The sequence below is a fragment of the Siniperca chuatsi genome, linkage group LG5 (genome assembly GCF_020085105.1).
Source record: "Siniperca chuatsi isolate FFG_IHB_CAS linkage group LG5, ASM2008510v1, whole genome shotgun sequence".
NCBI classification, from domain to species: Eukaryota; Metazoa; Chordata; class Actinopteri; order Centrarchiformes; family Sinipercidae; genus Siniperca; species Siniperca chuatsi.
Window position 1 is genome coordinate 25,141,130 of NC_058046.1, and position 16,762 is coordinate 25,157,891.

Here is a 16,762-nt window from a genome sequence, read left to right on the forward strand (position 1 = left end):
TCCTGCAGCCATTCTTCCTCTGCACAGCACATGGCATCTTCTCCCTGCCAGTCAGAGGAGACACAAGCAGACAGAACATTAGTATGAATAATATAATATATATATATAAATATCTGTATTTTCTGGAAGCGGACTTTGAGTGTTTTATTTGCAACTTAACTTAAATTTAACTTAACTCTTTAAAATACTAATGAGTCCTGCATTCAAAATTTAGTAAAGTAAAAGTACAAAAGTATAACCATCAAAATATACTTAAAGTACCAAAAGTAAAAGTACTCATTATGCAGAATGGCCTATTTCAGAATGATGTGTATTATATTATTGGATTATAATTATTGATTATAATGTGTTCATCACGTTAATGTTGTAGCTGGTGAAGGTGGAGCTAATTTTAGTTACTCAGAATTTCCCCCCAGGATCAATACAATCTTATCTTAACCTATAATAATATATCATAATTTATTTGTTGATTACATTTTGTATTATTAATTTGAATCTGCAAAGTAACTTAAGTTAATACATGTAGTGGAGTAAAAAGTACAATATTTGCCTTGTAGGATTAGAAGTATACAGTAGCAGAAAATGGAAATAAAGTACCTCAAAACTTAAGTACAGTACTTGAGTAAACCACCACTGGTAATTTTCTAGGAAAGAACTTGGTACTAATTATAGGAAAAGAAGGAAGAACTTCTTTATTTAAACCCAAGTAAATATTCATTCATTTATCATTTATTATTGAAAGCTTTTTTTCTCCCAATATGTTGAATTGTCTGCTTGCTTAAGACAAATTTCACATGTTTGCATGTTTAGCATGTAATCTGACTAAAACACTTTTTAGGGTTACACTAGCAATTAATTAGAAAGAAATATTGTGAAATAATTGAACACTATCTATTTTACCTCTAACTAGTACTAAAGTAAAGGCTATTTTTCTAGAGAACTTCTTAGAAATTCATTAGAAATTAAGGAACCCTGAAATAAAGAGTTAGTGAGATACTCCCCATGTCCTGTTAGAAGTCTGTGTTTGTGCGTGTGTACTGTACATGTGTGTGCGTTTAATATGTCAGCGGTCTTTATCAGCGAGTGCCAGCTTGCAGTAACACACACACACTCGGCCTCTCACAGGGACCGTAAGAAACACAGTCCTCTCCTGAAGACACGCAGCACTGAAGGTAAATGACTCTCCTCAGACCTTATTGAGACTTTGTAGTTCTGTAGCTGTCTTAAATATTAATTATTGACATTAAAACGCCTGTAAATGATTTCTTATTAAAAATTAATCAAACAAAGATCTGTATGCGGTGTCTGTGCTTTGTACCCCTATCTGCTTATCAAGCGACCTCACATGAGGTCTTGGCCATAAACTTCATAGTCCTGACCTCAAGATTGAAAGTGTGCCATAATGTAACTAATGTAACTAAGTACATTTACTCAAGTACTTGAGGTACTTGTACTGGACCTGAGTTTCATGCAACTTTCTACTTCTACTCCACTACATCTCAGAGGGAAAATATAGCACTTTGTTTTAATTTCACAACAATCCAACATCTTTAGTTACTAGTTACTTTACAAATTAAGAATTTTGCTCACAAAACATACGGAGAGCTTATAAAATATGATGTTTTGTCATAATTTAAACTACCCAACCTTATATAGTACAGCTGAAACGAGAGAGAGGTTTGGTTTTGCTGTCAGTGCACTAGACGCACAAAACATCCAAAAGAATGCTATATGTTGTAACATGTATTATTTGTTAGTTATATGAAAACATAATATCATATTAATATTATGTTTTATATGTGGTACTTTAGAAAATTGTATAATGTAAATATTTGGCACTAAACTGGTGGTACACTATAAACTAGTTTTAGATTATTCAATAGTACATCACATGTAGTGTCACGTATTTAATTGCATAAAATCAGTATGAAAGTCGCCATAAATATATTCATTTAACACAAATGGCACAAACAATGTCTGGTCATACACAAAGCAGGTACTGTAGCTGTACATTTTATAATAGGCACAGAGTGACTAGAACAATTGAAAAACCTGCACATTCAAATGTCCTGTAATAATACAGCCTCACAACACACCACAGAGCTGAATCTATACCTCTCTGACATAAAATAAAAAACAGAAACATGATCATTACTGCAGGACTCTTGTTGAACTGCATTAATTTCTATCTTTTAATAATTTAAATCCAAACAGCTTTTGAAAACCATATTTGATTTTATTAATCCCCACAAAGAAAATGAAGTAATGGGTATCAATACGTAATTAATCTATGTTCATCTGTGTGAGCACTTGTCCAATGTTGAGTCACTACATTGATAGTAAGCTTTGCCTTCTCTACAAGCCAGTCATCAGTTTGGAATAGAAGGTTTTATGTTTTTCTGGACTTTAATTTTGTTGTTTAATGTTAATGTTACACATTCCTTCTAGTTACAGCTGAATGATCGCTTTTTAAGCCTTAAATCGATAGTATACAGTCAGAGCCAGACTATAAAGCCAGACTATAAATGTGGGAGTAGTTTCTTTAATGTTAGTGTTCCTACAAGTTAATATGTAATCTGCCAAAAACAAATAATTCAGCCATCAGAAGATATAAAGAGCAGCGGCTGCTTATGGTTTCCTCATCTTCCAAAGGAACCAAATACGACACACGATTCAATTAATCTAAGATGACTTAGATAAATCTTCTTCTCTTCTCTCCAGTGATTGGTAACCATGAAGGGGCTTCTGCTCCCGTGTCTGCTCCTCTTGTTTGGAGGTCAAAGGTCATCAGCATGCCCCCACCTTTGCTCCTGCCATGGCAGTCAGGTGAATTGCAGCAGCAGGTTTCTCACCTCCTCCTCGCTACCCACCAGTTTCCCTGCTGAGACCACCGAGCTCCGTCTCCACAACAACCTGCTGAGCAGCCTCCCTAATGGACTCCTAGATGATTTGAAATCCCTCCGCTCTGTCTCCCTTCATGGTAACCCCTGGATATGTGACTGTGGCGTCCTCTACCTGCGAGCCTGGCTGCTGCGTCAGCCTGCCACCCTCACATCACACCTGGGCGTCAACTGCAGCTTCCCTCCCGGCCTGAGAGGGCGGCTGGTGGTGTATTTAACCGAAGAGGAGGTCCTAGAGTCCTGCCACTACTGGTACTGTGACCTGGCTTTGGCCTCGCAGGTGTGTCTGTTTGTGTTTGTGGTGGTGCAGGCGTGTGTGCTGGTGGCTCTCCTCGTGTTCCTGAGGAGGTTCGAGAAGCTGTCCAAAGTGGCGAAGAGAACCACAGAGGAGAGCTTCACAGCCATGGAGGGTCTTAGGGAGAACGAGTACGTGCCTTTAAAGGACTGCAGCTTCTGAGATGGAGCTGTGATGTGTGATTGTTAGATACATAAAAAGAAAAAGAGCTGTTCATCGTTTGCACACTGGAGAGAAAACGTCTCTCACATGCTTTTTGTGTGTCAGACTGTAATTCCAAAGTTCCTTTTTATGCACAAGCAGGTGAAAAATTAAAGGAAAAACCTGAATAAATGGAGAAACATAATACATGCAGATGCTTCCATACAGGGCACAAGTGTAATGGTTTGATAAGTATGAAAATAACGTGAATCGTATGCTACATCACCAACCCAATTCCAATTGAACACCAGTATGGGAGATTCTGGACAACACTGAAGTTATTCTGGCAGCTTGTGATGGCCCAACACGTCACTAAGATACTTTATGTTGGTTTTTCCTTGAATATGTCACCCGTCTGTGTATACGTAGACCATCATACACCACTGTGTACCACTGTAGAATAGACTAAATGAAAATAAAGATTAAAAATAGTCTTTTTAATCAGAGCCTGACCAATATTGGATTTTTGAGGCTGATACCAATGTTGTTATTTGAGAGTAGAATTTCCTGTAACAATATACAGGATGAAATTAATTTCATAACACTGACAATATTTTAATAAGGATCCCCAAGATATGTACTGAGCAGGTCATTTTACAGTTAAGAAATTAACTTGCCAGTGCTCTCTGGTAGACAAACTGTGTAAACTACTACGAACAAGATCACTAGCATTTCTGTATTGCAATTCTTTGTTACTTGCTGATATATCTGTGTGAAACTAATATCACTTGATAATATTGCAAATTGGTTGGGCTGTAGTCTGCACAGTCTACTCATTGCACTTGCTCCCAATAAACTCTTTTTTATTGACATAATAATAATGATCACATGAAGAAACAGGTGTGATTAAAATTGACTTTGTGTTTTTATTTTTTACTTTGTAAACGAAATTCCTGCATTATAGATGAAATTAAAAAATAAATTTAATGGAAAAATGATGTGGACTTGTTTTCTCAAATCTCCTTTCATTGAAAAGATGCTGAGTCATGAGTTGATATTTAGATCTTTATATATATTTGGACAGACACACTTTATATATAGGCCATATTGTTCTTTTCAACAGCTCCACAACTTACAAAACACGTGTCCTTAAATTATGATCAACAAACAGTGCAACGTATGCAAAACACCAAATACTATTTGGTAGGTATTGGGCATAGACCGTATATCTTTATATACAGTCTTTATGATATTGGGGGTTATTTTTCTTTGTAGCGGAACCTTTCTGTGGAGACAACGTTTCCGCGGCGGACAGTTTTACCCGACGGACCCTCGTATGTTTACACGTGAGGTTTGTGCAGGTCTGTAATTTCAAACTTCAAGTGTTAAAATCTCAAATGCCGTTGTTTGACCTGTTAAATAAAAAGGTTGTCTTTTATAATATTCATAAACATTTAGTCGCTTGTGTAAATTACATGTATACCGTAATGGTTAAGACAAAGGTAGCTAGTTAGCTCTTGTTACGTTAGCTGTTAGGTGTCTAACATTACACGTTATGACATAGTGGGCTTGTATACATAGTTTGTTATTTATTCATTTCCAGACCTCACTTTAAAATGGGAAAACTGAGGAAGAAACACAACTGGAGGGGAAGACAAAAAAGTGACCCTCAACAACCAGCAGGTGAAGAGAAGACAGAAATTGTGGTGGAGCTGCAAGGTAGGAATTCAAAGATGAAATCCATAAACTGGTCAAATTATTTTGTCTAGATCGCCACTTCAATTTGTTGTCTGTTTGGCATTGGCTTGTAACAGTCTCCGGGCTTTATTTTCATCAGATGGGGGCAGGCTAAAAGGTGTGGACGAGAGCAACGCTTTGGTCCTCCCAGCCAACAAAGCCAAGAAGAAGAAAGCCTCAGTGACACCTGTGTCCACCAAAAAGCCCCTCACCAAGAAGCAGAGGAAAGAGCTGCAGAAGGTCCTGGAGCGCAAGGAAAAGAAAGCTCAGGTGAGAGACAGTTCAGACAAAGCTGTGTAGCTTTATGAAGAAAGATGTTTCTCTGACCAGGTTTTTACAAACAATCTGTTTTAGCCACGGTAACAACTTTACAACAAGGTCTTTAGTAGTGCTGAAACACTTATTAATGTTTTAGTTGATCGACAGCATTTAGTGATTTATTAAGAAAAAACACCAAACATTCTTTGGTTCCAGGTTGTCAAATGTGAGGATTTGCTGCTTTTATTGAACGCAATACATTTTTACTACAATACAAAAACTGCCCCAATCTGTGCTGAAAGTTAGCTTTGATGGTCTGGTCAATTTTGTAGTCTTGTTTGTTTATCCTTTGATCTGATAGTTCCTGATTTAAATTAGACTCTTAAATTAGAAACTTCAGTTTCTTTTGTTAAATGGAAAAAAATGTTTTGTAGAGAAACACTTTTTAAACAAATATGTCCTTTGGGGCATTTTTGTGCCTTTTTATTACAGACAGTAGAGAGATGAAAGGAACTGAGGGAGAGAGTGAATCGAAGACATTGAAAGTATTATTGTTTTGTTATTAGTATTGAATTTATTCCTACTCACAGTAACTCGTCTTGCATAAGATCATCAGGTATACTGGACATAAATTGTCAAACTCTGCCCTTAAGACTTTTTGGCAAATTTGATATTTAAAGGACTAGATCACAACACACTTACGTTTCCTGCTGTTTTTTCTCGTCCAGAGAGCAGACATCCTGACCAAACTAGCTGAGGTGCAACTTCCAGAGTCTGAACTGAAGCTGCTGTACACCACGTCCAAACTGGGAACAGGAGACAAACTTTACCAGACTAAACAGTAAGCGCACAAATGCAGCAGATTAGCTAAGATAAACAAAGGTCTTTTGTCTCATTGGAAGATATGGAGACGGTGGAGGAGTCCAGGGGTCTTATATTTTTGGGTTATTTCCAGGTCATCAGATGAAATTAAAGATGAAGACTCGGGTCCAAAGATCAGCAGCGTCAGTGGAGCGAACAGAAAAAGAAAATGGAAAGACGACGAGGACGTAGAAGAGGAACAAAAGGCAGAAGAAAGTATTGATCTGGACACCTCGTCTGATGATGATGAGGAGGATGAAGACGTGAATGAGACCACGGAGATGAGTGAATCTAAGGAAACCACCTCTCCATGTCAGGAGACAGAGAACAAACAGGAAGTGAAGGGAGAACAACACAAAACGGAGCAAGATGGACAGAATGAGAAGAAGATCACAGATCAGGAGAAAGTCCCAAACAAGAAGCCGTCGCAGCCGGCTATCTTCGTTCCTGTTGACAGATTACCAGAAATACAGGTGTGTGTGCTCACTGTATGTGTGTCTGAGAACGTAGAAGGACTGAGTACATCTTTAAACTACAGGTTTTCCATTCACACAGGTGTGTTGTTTTTTTGTGAGCTTGCTTTAAGTGTATTTCAATCTGTTGCTGTAGGAGGCTCGTCTGAAGCTGCCCGTTCTGGCAGAGGAGCAGGTCATCATGGAGGCAGTGAGAGAAAATCCCTGTGTCGTCATCTGTGGAGAGACAGGAAGTGGAAAGACCACTCAAGTGCCTCAGTTTCTGTATGAAGCCGGCTATGCCAGGTAGGTTATCCTCTTTATGGTCCTGTCCTTAAATGTTTCACTGGATATTTACCTAGAAAAATGGCATTCCTGTGTGATATCATGTAGTTACCGTCACCTGTTTTTTCCTGCAGTGGCAGTGGGATAATAGGTATCACAGAGCCAAGAAGAGTAGCAGCTGTCAGCATGTCCCACAGAGTGGCCAAAGAGATGAACCTGTCCACGCGGTAACACACATTTGCTTGGTGTAGATATACTTTTTTTTTTATTATTAAATAAAATCCACAGACTTGAAGAGTACACAGAATATTTAGTTTTTGAAACCCCTTTGTGACAAGCCTGGGAATCGAAATCTGTAAATTTTGTAAATTAAATGGTAGTATATGTTTGTACATCTGTGTTTAGGGTGGTGTCGTACCAGATTCGATATGAAGGGAACGTGACCAGCGACACCAAGATCAAGTTCATGACAGATGGTGTTCTACTGAAGGAGATTCAGAAGGTATCATCTTTACTTTCCATGAAGTAATTTAATAAAATATAATAAATATCACAAACTTTGGCCTACTGGCATTTCTGATTCCATTTTACCATGAAACTAGGTAGTGGAGAAACATCCAGGTGACTTCTGCTTTCCTTCATGACTACTGAGAGACAGGACAACAGACAGCAACAGAGTCAGAGGGACAGACAGAGAGATTTGATTGTGCAATAACGTTTATGTTTAGTCTTTGTATGTAAGAGGACCCAGCTTTGCCAACTGTAATTTTCAGAAACAAATATTGCCTTCTATTACAGTAAATTTACATCTACATTTTCAATTTCAACTTGGTGGGCTTAACCGAAACTAAAATTAAGATTAATTATTTGGGCATTTTTTGCCTTTATTGGATAGGGACAGAGGCAGACAGGAAACGGGGGGAACGGTCGCCGGCTAGAATCAAGCTGGCGACAGTTGCGACTGTGTTGCCATGCGGCATGCGCTGTAACCATTTGGCTACCAAGGCGCTACCATTTTTTTGATAAAACAAAAGAAAAACATTTTTGTAAAGGTTCCTATGAGTGCTCTTATTTTAGCTGATTATATCAGAAATAATGGGGGGGCGGGGTATCATTAAAAAACAGATTTCTGCTCATGTAGTGGTGAGATACCATATTTATATTTCACACTGAGCCCACTTTAATCTTTTGAAGGATGATGTGAAAGATAAAAGAACCTTTTCAATCTGAAATATAACTGAGTCAACTTAAAATATCTCTATTTTAATGAGCCATTTTGTCAATATAAACATGGGTAATGGGAAAGTTGAAAACTGACTGAAAGCATTTTTCGTTCACATCAATAATTGACTTGTTTGTAATACACAGTTAATTTTATCTGCATGAGCCTTTAATTGCCTTGATGTTTCTGCAATTTTTTGAGTGTCTGTGTGTCTTGTCTCATAGGATTTCCTGCTCCAGAGATACAGTGTGATAATCATAGACGAGGCTCATGAGAGGAGTGTGTACACAGATATCCTCATTGGACTGTTGTCTCGTATTGTCCCGCTCAGAAACAAGGCAAGAGACTCTGCTGTGTTTCATGTTTTTGGTGTGAAAAGTCACACCCTTAATGTTTAAAGCTTGAATTACACACAGCATGACGTTATGTTTCACTGTGTTTTATTCATTTGAATCCCTTCTCTATTTGTTACCCTGCTCCCACTCTTCACGTCTCTGCAGAAAGGTATGCCCATGAAGTTGCTGGTCATGTCAGCTACTCTGCGAGTGGAGGACTTCACAGAGAACACGAAGCTGTTTCAGATGCCTCCGCCCGTCATCAAGGTGGACGCTCGCCAGTTCCCGGTCACTATACATTTCAACAAACGCACCCCGCTGGATGATTACACCGGGGAAGTTTTCCACAAAATCTGCAAGATCCACCGGATGCTGCCTCCAGGTGCACACACACGGCACATTTCTCAGATTTTGTACTTTTTAGTATTAAGATTTATTTATTACAAAACTAAATTGAAGTATGGGGTGAAAAATATCATAAAAGAACATTTGAAGATAATCAATCTTTCTATTTCGCTATTCTTATGTTATATGATTAAAATACTTGTTTTACTCTGAGCTTAGCTGGCCTCCTTCTTAACTAATTGATACCAGTTTTTCCTCATCTAAGAGCACAAGTTATCTAACTAACTAATTAAACACACAAGTTTAACCTCGGAATAAACAATTCCATTATTAATAGACAGAATTATACTATCATTTAATTAACAGATCAGTACAATGACAAAAATATAATAAAACACTTGGACTCTGATTTATTATTATTTTTCCATTTATTAAAATATTTTTTAAGTTGATCAGATTAAAAAAAGAAATGAGAATCTTGTAGCTCACATTGATAGCTGTGTTTGTTGAGATGTGGTGGGATGCATGAAGAATTGCAAATTGTTAGTTAATATTTATCAGTGTGGTTTTTCTAAATGTGAACTGAACATTCATACAGAGTGATTTGCAGTAAGTAAGCAGGAAAAACTGTGATTGCTGGAGTTTAACCTTCACACACACTCTGATGCCATGTCTCCGTCCTTCAGGTGGTATCCTGGTGTTTCTGACCGGTCAGGCAGAGGTTCACAGTCTGTGCAGAAGACTGAGAAAAGCTTTCCCCTACAGAAGGTGTAACACAACCACTGGTGGGTGTAACACACACCTGTTTGCCCCCTCATGCTCTGACATATCTCTGAGTATGTTTTTGTATATTTACATGTTTTTTGTGTTCAGGTGAAGACGAGGAAGCAGACACCTCAGAGGCGATAAGGAAGTTTAAGAAGGCCAAACAGAAGAAGACTGTAGTAAGTCTACTTTTAGTAAAAATGCCCCTAAAAGCCTCTTTAACCCATTTATGTATGTGTTTTTTTGGGATGTGATTAAAGCCACCTCTGTCCTCGACAGACATTTCTTTTGTACGTATTTAAAGAGAGTGTTCTGTCTCCAGTCTCTGCCCCGAATCGACTTGGATAACTACTCTGCCCTCCCAGTGGATGAAGGGGACGAGGACAGAGAGGCTGGGATCGGAGACGAGGAGGAAGAAGGCTCTGACCTGGAGATCGGAGACGATCCCGCCAATGCAGGTAAGCTACTCCAAATTAATAATTCTTCAAATCCAGTCGGCTGTATTTCAGATGAGTGCTCTTACTAATTCTGCTGTGTTTTGTCTCTGTAGAGGAGAAGGCTGACCCCTCCATTCCTCTCTATGTTCTCCCTCTGTACTCTCTGTTGGCTCCAGAGCAGCAGGCTAAGGTGAGATTAATATCTTATGTCCGCACAAAACTGATAAAAAAAACTTTGATCGATGAGAAGAAGTAGGGTTGTTTATGCAATCAAAATTCACGTTGTGACAGATGTACCGGTATCTGCACTGTACAGGTTCACATATTTTTCAGTGTCCTGGATAGAGTTAAAGATTTGGACTTCCTAAATTTCCTAAACAAAGAACTTGTGTTACAAATTTCCTAGCAACCATAGCTGCAACCATAGCTGCAGCCATCATGGCCACCCATGGTGGCTGTGGCTCAGGAGGTAGAGCGGGTCGCCCACATGTCGAAGTGTCCTTGGGCAAGACTCTGAACCCCAAATTGCTCCCGATCGTCAGGCAAGCACCTGCCTTGGTAGCTCGCTGCCATCGGTGTGTGAGTGTGTGTGAATGGGTGAATGAGAGGCAAACATTGTAAAGTGCTAAAAACCGCTATATAAATGTAGGCATTCACATCCACTACTAACTCTTTGAAAATAATGGCTAAATATATAGCATCTGGCCTAGAAAACGGGGGATGTCTTTAAAAGGTGGCCATGGTGTGGATGTGGGTCCATTTTATTACATAATAGATTGCAGATTTATGCTGTTACTCTGCTTGGTTCTAGTTGGTAGCCCAAAGCACCTTGACTTGTGGATTAAGAGGAAACATAGTCCATAAACTAATCCAGTGAACTAAATTCATAATGAAACAGCATTTAAAGAGTGTTACTTCTTGAATTGATGTTTCTTGTAAAAATATGATATTGGAACGGGATATACACTAGTGTAATATAACTTTTAAATGACGAAAGGCAGTTTTATTTGATGTTAGGGTCTTACAGGGGGGATTGTTCAGAAGTCAAAATACTAATTTATTGGCATTTACTTTCAATAAGGTGTGATGTGATAATGTGGTGTGAAAAAGTGGCGAACAAGGTGTAACATTTTTATTTTATTGTGATATCAACTGTCTATTCTTTGCAGAGTGTAGGTTTAGACATATTTTTAGCTGTTTTCAGAACTTGTTGTCCAATAGCTGAGGAGTCCATATGATGCTGTACAATAGTACAATGCAGTAGATTAACTTTTCCTATGATATCTTGTATGTGTGTGTCTCTTGACTGTAGGTGTTCAGGCCGCCTCCTCCTGGTACTCGCCTGTGTGTGGTAGCCACCAACGTGGCCGAGACGTCTCTGACCATCCCTGGCATCAAGTACGTGGTCGACTGCGGTCGAGTTAAGAAACGTTTCTACGACAGAGTGACCGGTGTGTCGTCCTTCAAGGTCACATGGACCTCACAGGCCTCAGCCAATCAGAGGGCGGGTAGAGCGGGACGAACAGAGCCGGGACACTGCTACAGGTCAGGACTTTGCAACTGTGGGACAATGTAATTACATGGTTGTTTTCTTTACTTGAGGAGGATATTCACTGACGTTTGTTTCTATGATGTTTCTGCAGGTTGTACTCGTCTGCAGTATTTGGAGACTTCAGTTTGTTCTCGGAGGCAGAGATCACTCGCAGGCCTGTGGAAGACCTGGTTTTACAGATGAAGGACCTCAACATAGATAAGGTCAGCAAAAACTGAATAACTCAAACTTACCAGCAGGCTTCTGAGTGAAATGCTCCTGTAGACGAGAAAAAAAGTAGTCTTCTCATAAAAACTGCTTCATATTTTCTGTTTGTGCAGGTGGTCAATTTTCCCTTTCCCACGTCTCCCTCTGCTGAGGCTCTCGTTGCAGCGGAGCAGTTGTTAGTCTCGTTGGGAGCTCTGCAAGAGCCGCCTCGCACTGGAAGGTAACTAACTCTGTCCATGTAGGTTTCCCTGTCTTTACATAGTTTGGGTAGGGTTGAGGGATATTTGTTTCTGCTTACACTCTGGTTCTTACAGGGAAGCCTTAAAAATCAAAGTCATGTCAATGAAACAAGGGGTTATTTTAATGTGAAGTTATTTGAGAATATTCAGTTAATATTAGTAACTTGTAGAACTCACTAAGATTTTTGCCCTTTTTATGTGGACATTTGAGAGTCTAACAAAGCCTTTTATATTCAGATTTTTATTGAAGACTTTTACTGTCTTAGTTTACCCAGTGTGATTAGACAAAATGACATATTAGTCATATTACATGTCCACATTTGTAAACTGTTTATTTTTTCCTTATAAGTGTGAAAGAGATGGAGCGAGCAAGGCTGAGCTGTCCCATCACCCCCCTGGGCAGAGCAATGGCTTCATTCCCTGTGGCACCGCGTTATGCTAAAATGTTAGCTCTCGGTAAACAGCAGGATTGCCTGCCCTACATCATTGCTGTGGTAGCAGCCATGACAGTCCGGGAGCTCTTCGAAGACCTTGACAGGTGAGGACACATGTTTGCTCTAATGATATCTGTTTATAGATAAACATGTTCAAAACTGGAATAGGGCCTTGCTTGTAGAAATTGATGCTTCATAAGGGCATAGATTATCTGACAAAATATGAGATGAACTTAAAACTGACTTGAATGTAACATGAAGACATGCAACGCCTTTAAAGCTCAGTGGTGTAGTCATGCAGCATACTTTGTTTTTATGTTTATACTTGTAACACATTTTCGTTTCTCCTCAGACCTGCAGGTAGTGAAGATGAGAGCTCCAAGCTCGCCCAGCGCCGAGCTCGGCTGACCCAAATGCGGAGGTTGTGGGCTGGGCAAGGAGCATCGCTCCAGCTGGGGGACCTCATGGTCATGCTGGGTAAGCTTACTTTTTGTTCAGGTTACGATACTGGACAGTATTGTGCTATAGACTGTAGCAGAGTCCGTTAGGTCATATGTTGACCTTTAAAGGTCCCATGACATGGCTTCAAAAACACAATTTTCTTCCATGAAGCAGGATTTCACGGTGAGACACAACATCAGGAGACACTCGATTTGACTGTGGTGCCCTAAAAGTCTACAATCATATTTTGTTTTAGACAGCACTTTTACATTCACCCCTGACTGCAAGATGCATTAGCAAAAATGTTTTGACACTTCACAGGTAGAGTAAAGGGTGGAAAAACAACTGTTTTTATTGTACAGAATGTTAAATATTAAGTACAGTGATTATTATATATATTATTCTACTATATTTCTGACTACAGGTGCTGTTGGTGCTTGTGAATATGCTGGTTGTACTCCTAAGTTTTGCGAGGAGAACGGCATGAGGTATAAAGCCATGGTGGAGATCAGGAGGCTCAGAGGACAACTTACCAACGCAGGTACACACACACACAGAGAAAACCTAACACATAATGTGCTGCAGAAACGAAAAAAAAGATAATTCGTGGTCTTTCATCCCAGTGAACGCAGTGTGTCCAGAGGTGGGAGTATTTGTGAATCCCAAGATGACTCCACCGACAGAGCACCAGGTGGTTTGCTTGCGGCAGATTGTTCTGGCCGGACTGGGAGACCATCTTGCAAGGCGTGTACAGGCAGAAGATATACTGGACCCAAAATGGAAGAATGGATACAAAGTAAGTTGCTCTGAGGATTGTAATTATGATTTAGGAGAGTCTACTATCGCTCTCCTTCTCACCTTTTATCTGTTTTTGTTCATAGACGCCTCTTATGGACGAGCCGGTGTTCATTCATCCCACCTCTGCGCTGTTCAAAACGCTGCCGGAGTTTGTTGTCTACCAAGAGATCATGGAGACTACCAAGATGTACATGAGAGGTAAATGAGCTTTGTGATAACGCCAGATGTGTTATCTGGTATGTGGTAGTCACAGTGCCCTCTTAGTGCTGATTTAAAGAGCTGTCAAATGTGTAAAAAACAGGTGCTCATTTATTCTTTTTATAGTTTTCTGATGTGCAGTGGCAAGTTAAGGTTGAATGGGATAGCTAAGGTGTGGCACAGATTCAAGCAAAGCTGGCATTCAGTATGGCTTCCCCTTTCAAGCCCCTCACTCACCCACACATTGAGTGGAAAAATACCTACGAGTTCATATGAAGTGCAGCTGGGACGTGCCACATTTTATGTCATTAAGCCAATCACAGGGACATCTTAATGTTTTCAAGTTATCACTGTTTGCCGTTTTCATATTAAAAGGAAAACGTGATTTTTGGACTTTATCTTAAGGTACATGCTGTGTCTCCTTTTGACAATGACTCAGTTTGGTCAGACAGTGCGACTTACACTTCTTCAGGATATCAACTCTGATGTCCGTCGCTAATAAAGATCCATATATTCGCCTAGAAAAAAAAAAGCCCCTTATAACTTCAGAACTTCCCTGAGAATCATCACGTTTTTAGGTTTTCTTCAGTATCAAAGTAATCCAGTCACAGCTGTCTGTACATTCATGGTGTTTCCTGAAAATCCCATCAACAAGCCAGACTTCTATATTGCCAAATTTCAGGGCAACAAAGTTCATCTTGAATTGTATTGTCGCTGCTGTTATTGAAACTAGATTTGCAGGCTGATGGTTTCACCTGGTGAAATGTCTTCCTTTCTGCTTCTGTCAGGTGTGTCAGCAGTAGAAGCAGAGTGGGTCCCCCAGCTTCTACCCCAGTATTGTCATTTCGGCTCGCCTCTGGATTCGCCGTCACCGTGGTTCTGTTCGTCCACTGGCTCCATCAAATGTCATCGTTCAAGCACCTTCTGTAAGTTTTCTACAGCTGAGCATCATGCTTGTGTTTGTGCTGAAAGGTGTCTCTGTCTACATTTGTGTAATTGCTGTCTCTCTCCTGCAGTCCGTGTAGCTTGGCAGCTGCCAGCAGTGGAGATGGACTATCCAGACGGCCTGGAGCGTTACAAGCTGTTTGCCAAGTTTCTGCTTGAGGGACAGGTACTGCAGCAAAACCCATTGAAAGTTCCTCATCTCTGTTCAGTCTCAAGTTTCAATTGGGCATGAAAGCTTGAACCTGATGATTATGTCCAATCCTCAACAGTCCTAATTGCTGCTAGAGGCCAAAATAAACCTGGTATTCCTAAGTCTTGGTAGCCTTAATAGTTATTGAGCCTCCTCCCTTTTATTGTTTATTTGGATCCCCAAGTTACCTTGGCAAAAACTACTTTTCCTGGGGTTCATATTAAAATATACAGTTTAATCAACAAATATTTATACTTACACTCCATAGAGTAAATAAATCAGTTACTCTATCACAACTACACCCAACCCAATAAAATGACATCAAAACCAAACATATGACATACAGACATTACTTTTTTGCGATAGTGAATCAAATCAGTCCAAAAAGTTATTCAAAATTCAAAATGTTTGAATTCATTTTAAATTCTTAAATATATTAAAAATTAATATATTCTGTTTTTGTCTGAATAAACTTTATATTCTGATGTGTTGTTCCGTCTGCATTGTTCTCTGTGTGCCAGGCCAACAAATTTACCTTTAGTGCTTTAGTGCACTAAAGGTAAATATAAGTAGGAAAAAGAACATAAAAACCTCAAATCTGAATCTGAAATTCAAACCTTGCAGGGACTCTACAAAAGCTATAAAAATGATGCCTGCACCTGACAAAATCTGACAGGAACACTTAAGTTTTGTGTAGTAATGTTTGCTTTGTCTGGTTTGCAGGTTTGTCCTAAACTGAAGAAACACAGCAGCAACCTTCTCTCAAACCCCTCCATCATGCTGAAAACATGGGCAAAGTAAGTCGGTACTCTCACACACACTGCTCTGCTCTCTTTGAGGCTTTTCTCCATTTTTGTCAATCAACAAATTGACTCGTTTCAAGGAAGGACTTTTCTCTTACTATTGCGTCTTTGCTGCTTTAGGCTGCAGCCCAGGACGGAGGCTTTGCTGGGAGTGCTGGTGTCAAAGAGGGTTGACTGCAGAGATGCCCTCCTCTCTGTCTGGAAAACTGAAGATAAATGTGAGGTTTAATGTGCTTGACATGACGTTGCCTGAGTCTGATTTGATATGCCTTCTTGTTATTTAATCTGTTATTTAATTTTTATCATGTTTTTTTCTCCTCACACAGTTCTGTTGTCTGCATACTGTCAGTGGTTACCTGAAGCCATGCATCAAGAAGTAGCCAAAAGTTGGCCTCCGATATGAAGGCTTACATCTGAAAAGAAGGCAGAAAATGATATGACACACTTGACCAGAGACCTATGTTGACCTACAGATCCGTAGAACTCCCTTCTTTACCATCAGAGGGCTTCTTCACACCTGCTCATTTTTTAAATATTCTCCGAAAGTGCACATACAATACCACAACACTGCCTTTTCTCAGTTTTGTATTTTATATACTGTATCTATGACTTGTACAGTTTTTTTTTTTTTTCAGCCAGAAAAAAATTGAACTAGAGCTCTATAATGACATTTAACTTGTTGTCAGTGTGCTGCTGTTAGTTATGTATGTCTGATTTGGTCTTCATAAGACTCATTAAAACTGCATGACTCTGAATAATGTGTGTGATTTATTCATGCTGTCTATAAACTGTGGTTGATGAATTTTAAAGGGCAGCTCCACTGATTTTACATGTCAATGTCAGTTTACTAGTCATGAGGAGTATTAATCAGTCTGTGAACACAGAGGTTTGAGAAATAACCCTGATGATGTCATCAGGAAGA

General features: G+C 39.5%; 2 protein-coding genes across 3 annotated transcripts; both read left to right on the forward strand.

The window, feature by feature from the left end:
• The first annotated feature begins 328 nt into the window (after positions 1 to 328).
• gp1bb (glycoprotein Ib platelet subunit beta) lies at positions 329 to 4,334 on the forward strand. Its single transcript, XM_044195068.1, has 2 exons — positions 329 to 1,172; positions 2,722 to 4,334. The coding sequence occupies exon 2, from the start codon at positions 2,734 to 2,736 to the stop codon at positions 3,355 to 3,357; it is 624 nt and encodes a 207-aa protein (XP_044051003.1). The 5' UTR covers positions 329 to 1,172; positions 2,722 to 2,733; the 3' UTR covers positions 3,358 to 4,334.
• A 136-nt stretch (positions 4,335 to 4,470) lies between these two features.
• On the forward strand, positions 4,471 to 16,595 carry dhx37 (DEAH (Asp-Glu-Ala-His) box polypeptide 37). Of its 2 annotated transcripts, none has more exons than XM_044195056.1 (27): positions 4,471 to 4,697; positions 4,940 to 5,055; positions 5,174 to 5,343; positions 6,060 to 6,172; positions 6,287 to 6,665; positions 6,802 to 6,950; positions 7,064 to 7,156; positions 7,335 to 7,431; positions 8,376 to 8,489; positions 8,652 to 8,868; positions 9,518 to 9,616; positions 9,705 to 9,775; positions 9,919 to 10,054; positions 10,147 to 10,223; positions 11,346 to 11,578; positions 11,677 to 11,788; positions 11,906 to 12,012; positions 12,381 to 12,569; positions 12,818 to 12,942; positions 13,331 to 13,447; positions 13,530 to 13,702; positions 13,788 to 13,902; positions 14,691 to 14,828; positions 14,919 to 15,013; positions 15,761 to 15,834; positions 15,961 to 16,058; positions 16,167 to 16,595. In XM_044195056.1, the coding sequence occupies exons 2-27, from the start codon at positions 4,953 to 4,955 to the stop codon at positions 16,241 to 16,243; spliced, it is 3,471 nt and encodes a 1,156-aa protein (XP_044050991.1). In that variant the 5' UTR covers positions 4,471 to 4,697; positions 4,940 to 4,952; the 3' UTR covers positions 16,244 to 16,595. The 2 variants fall into 2 exon arrangements, with proteins under 2 accessions (XP_044050991.1, XP_044050992.1); XM_044195057.1 differs by having other exon boundaries at positions 4,471 to 4,687.
• Positions 16,596 to 16,762: the final 167 nt, after the last annotated feature.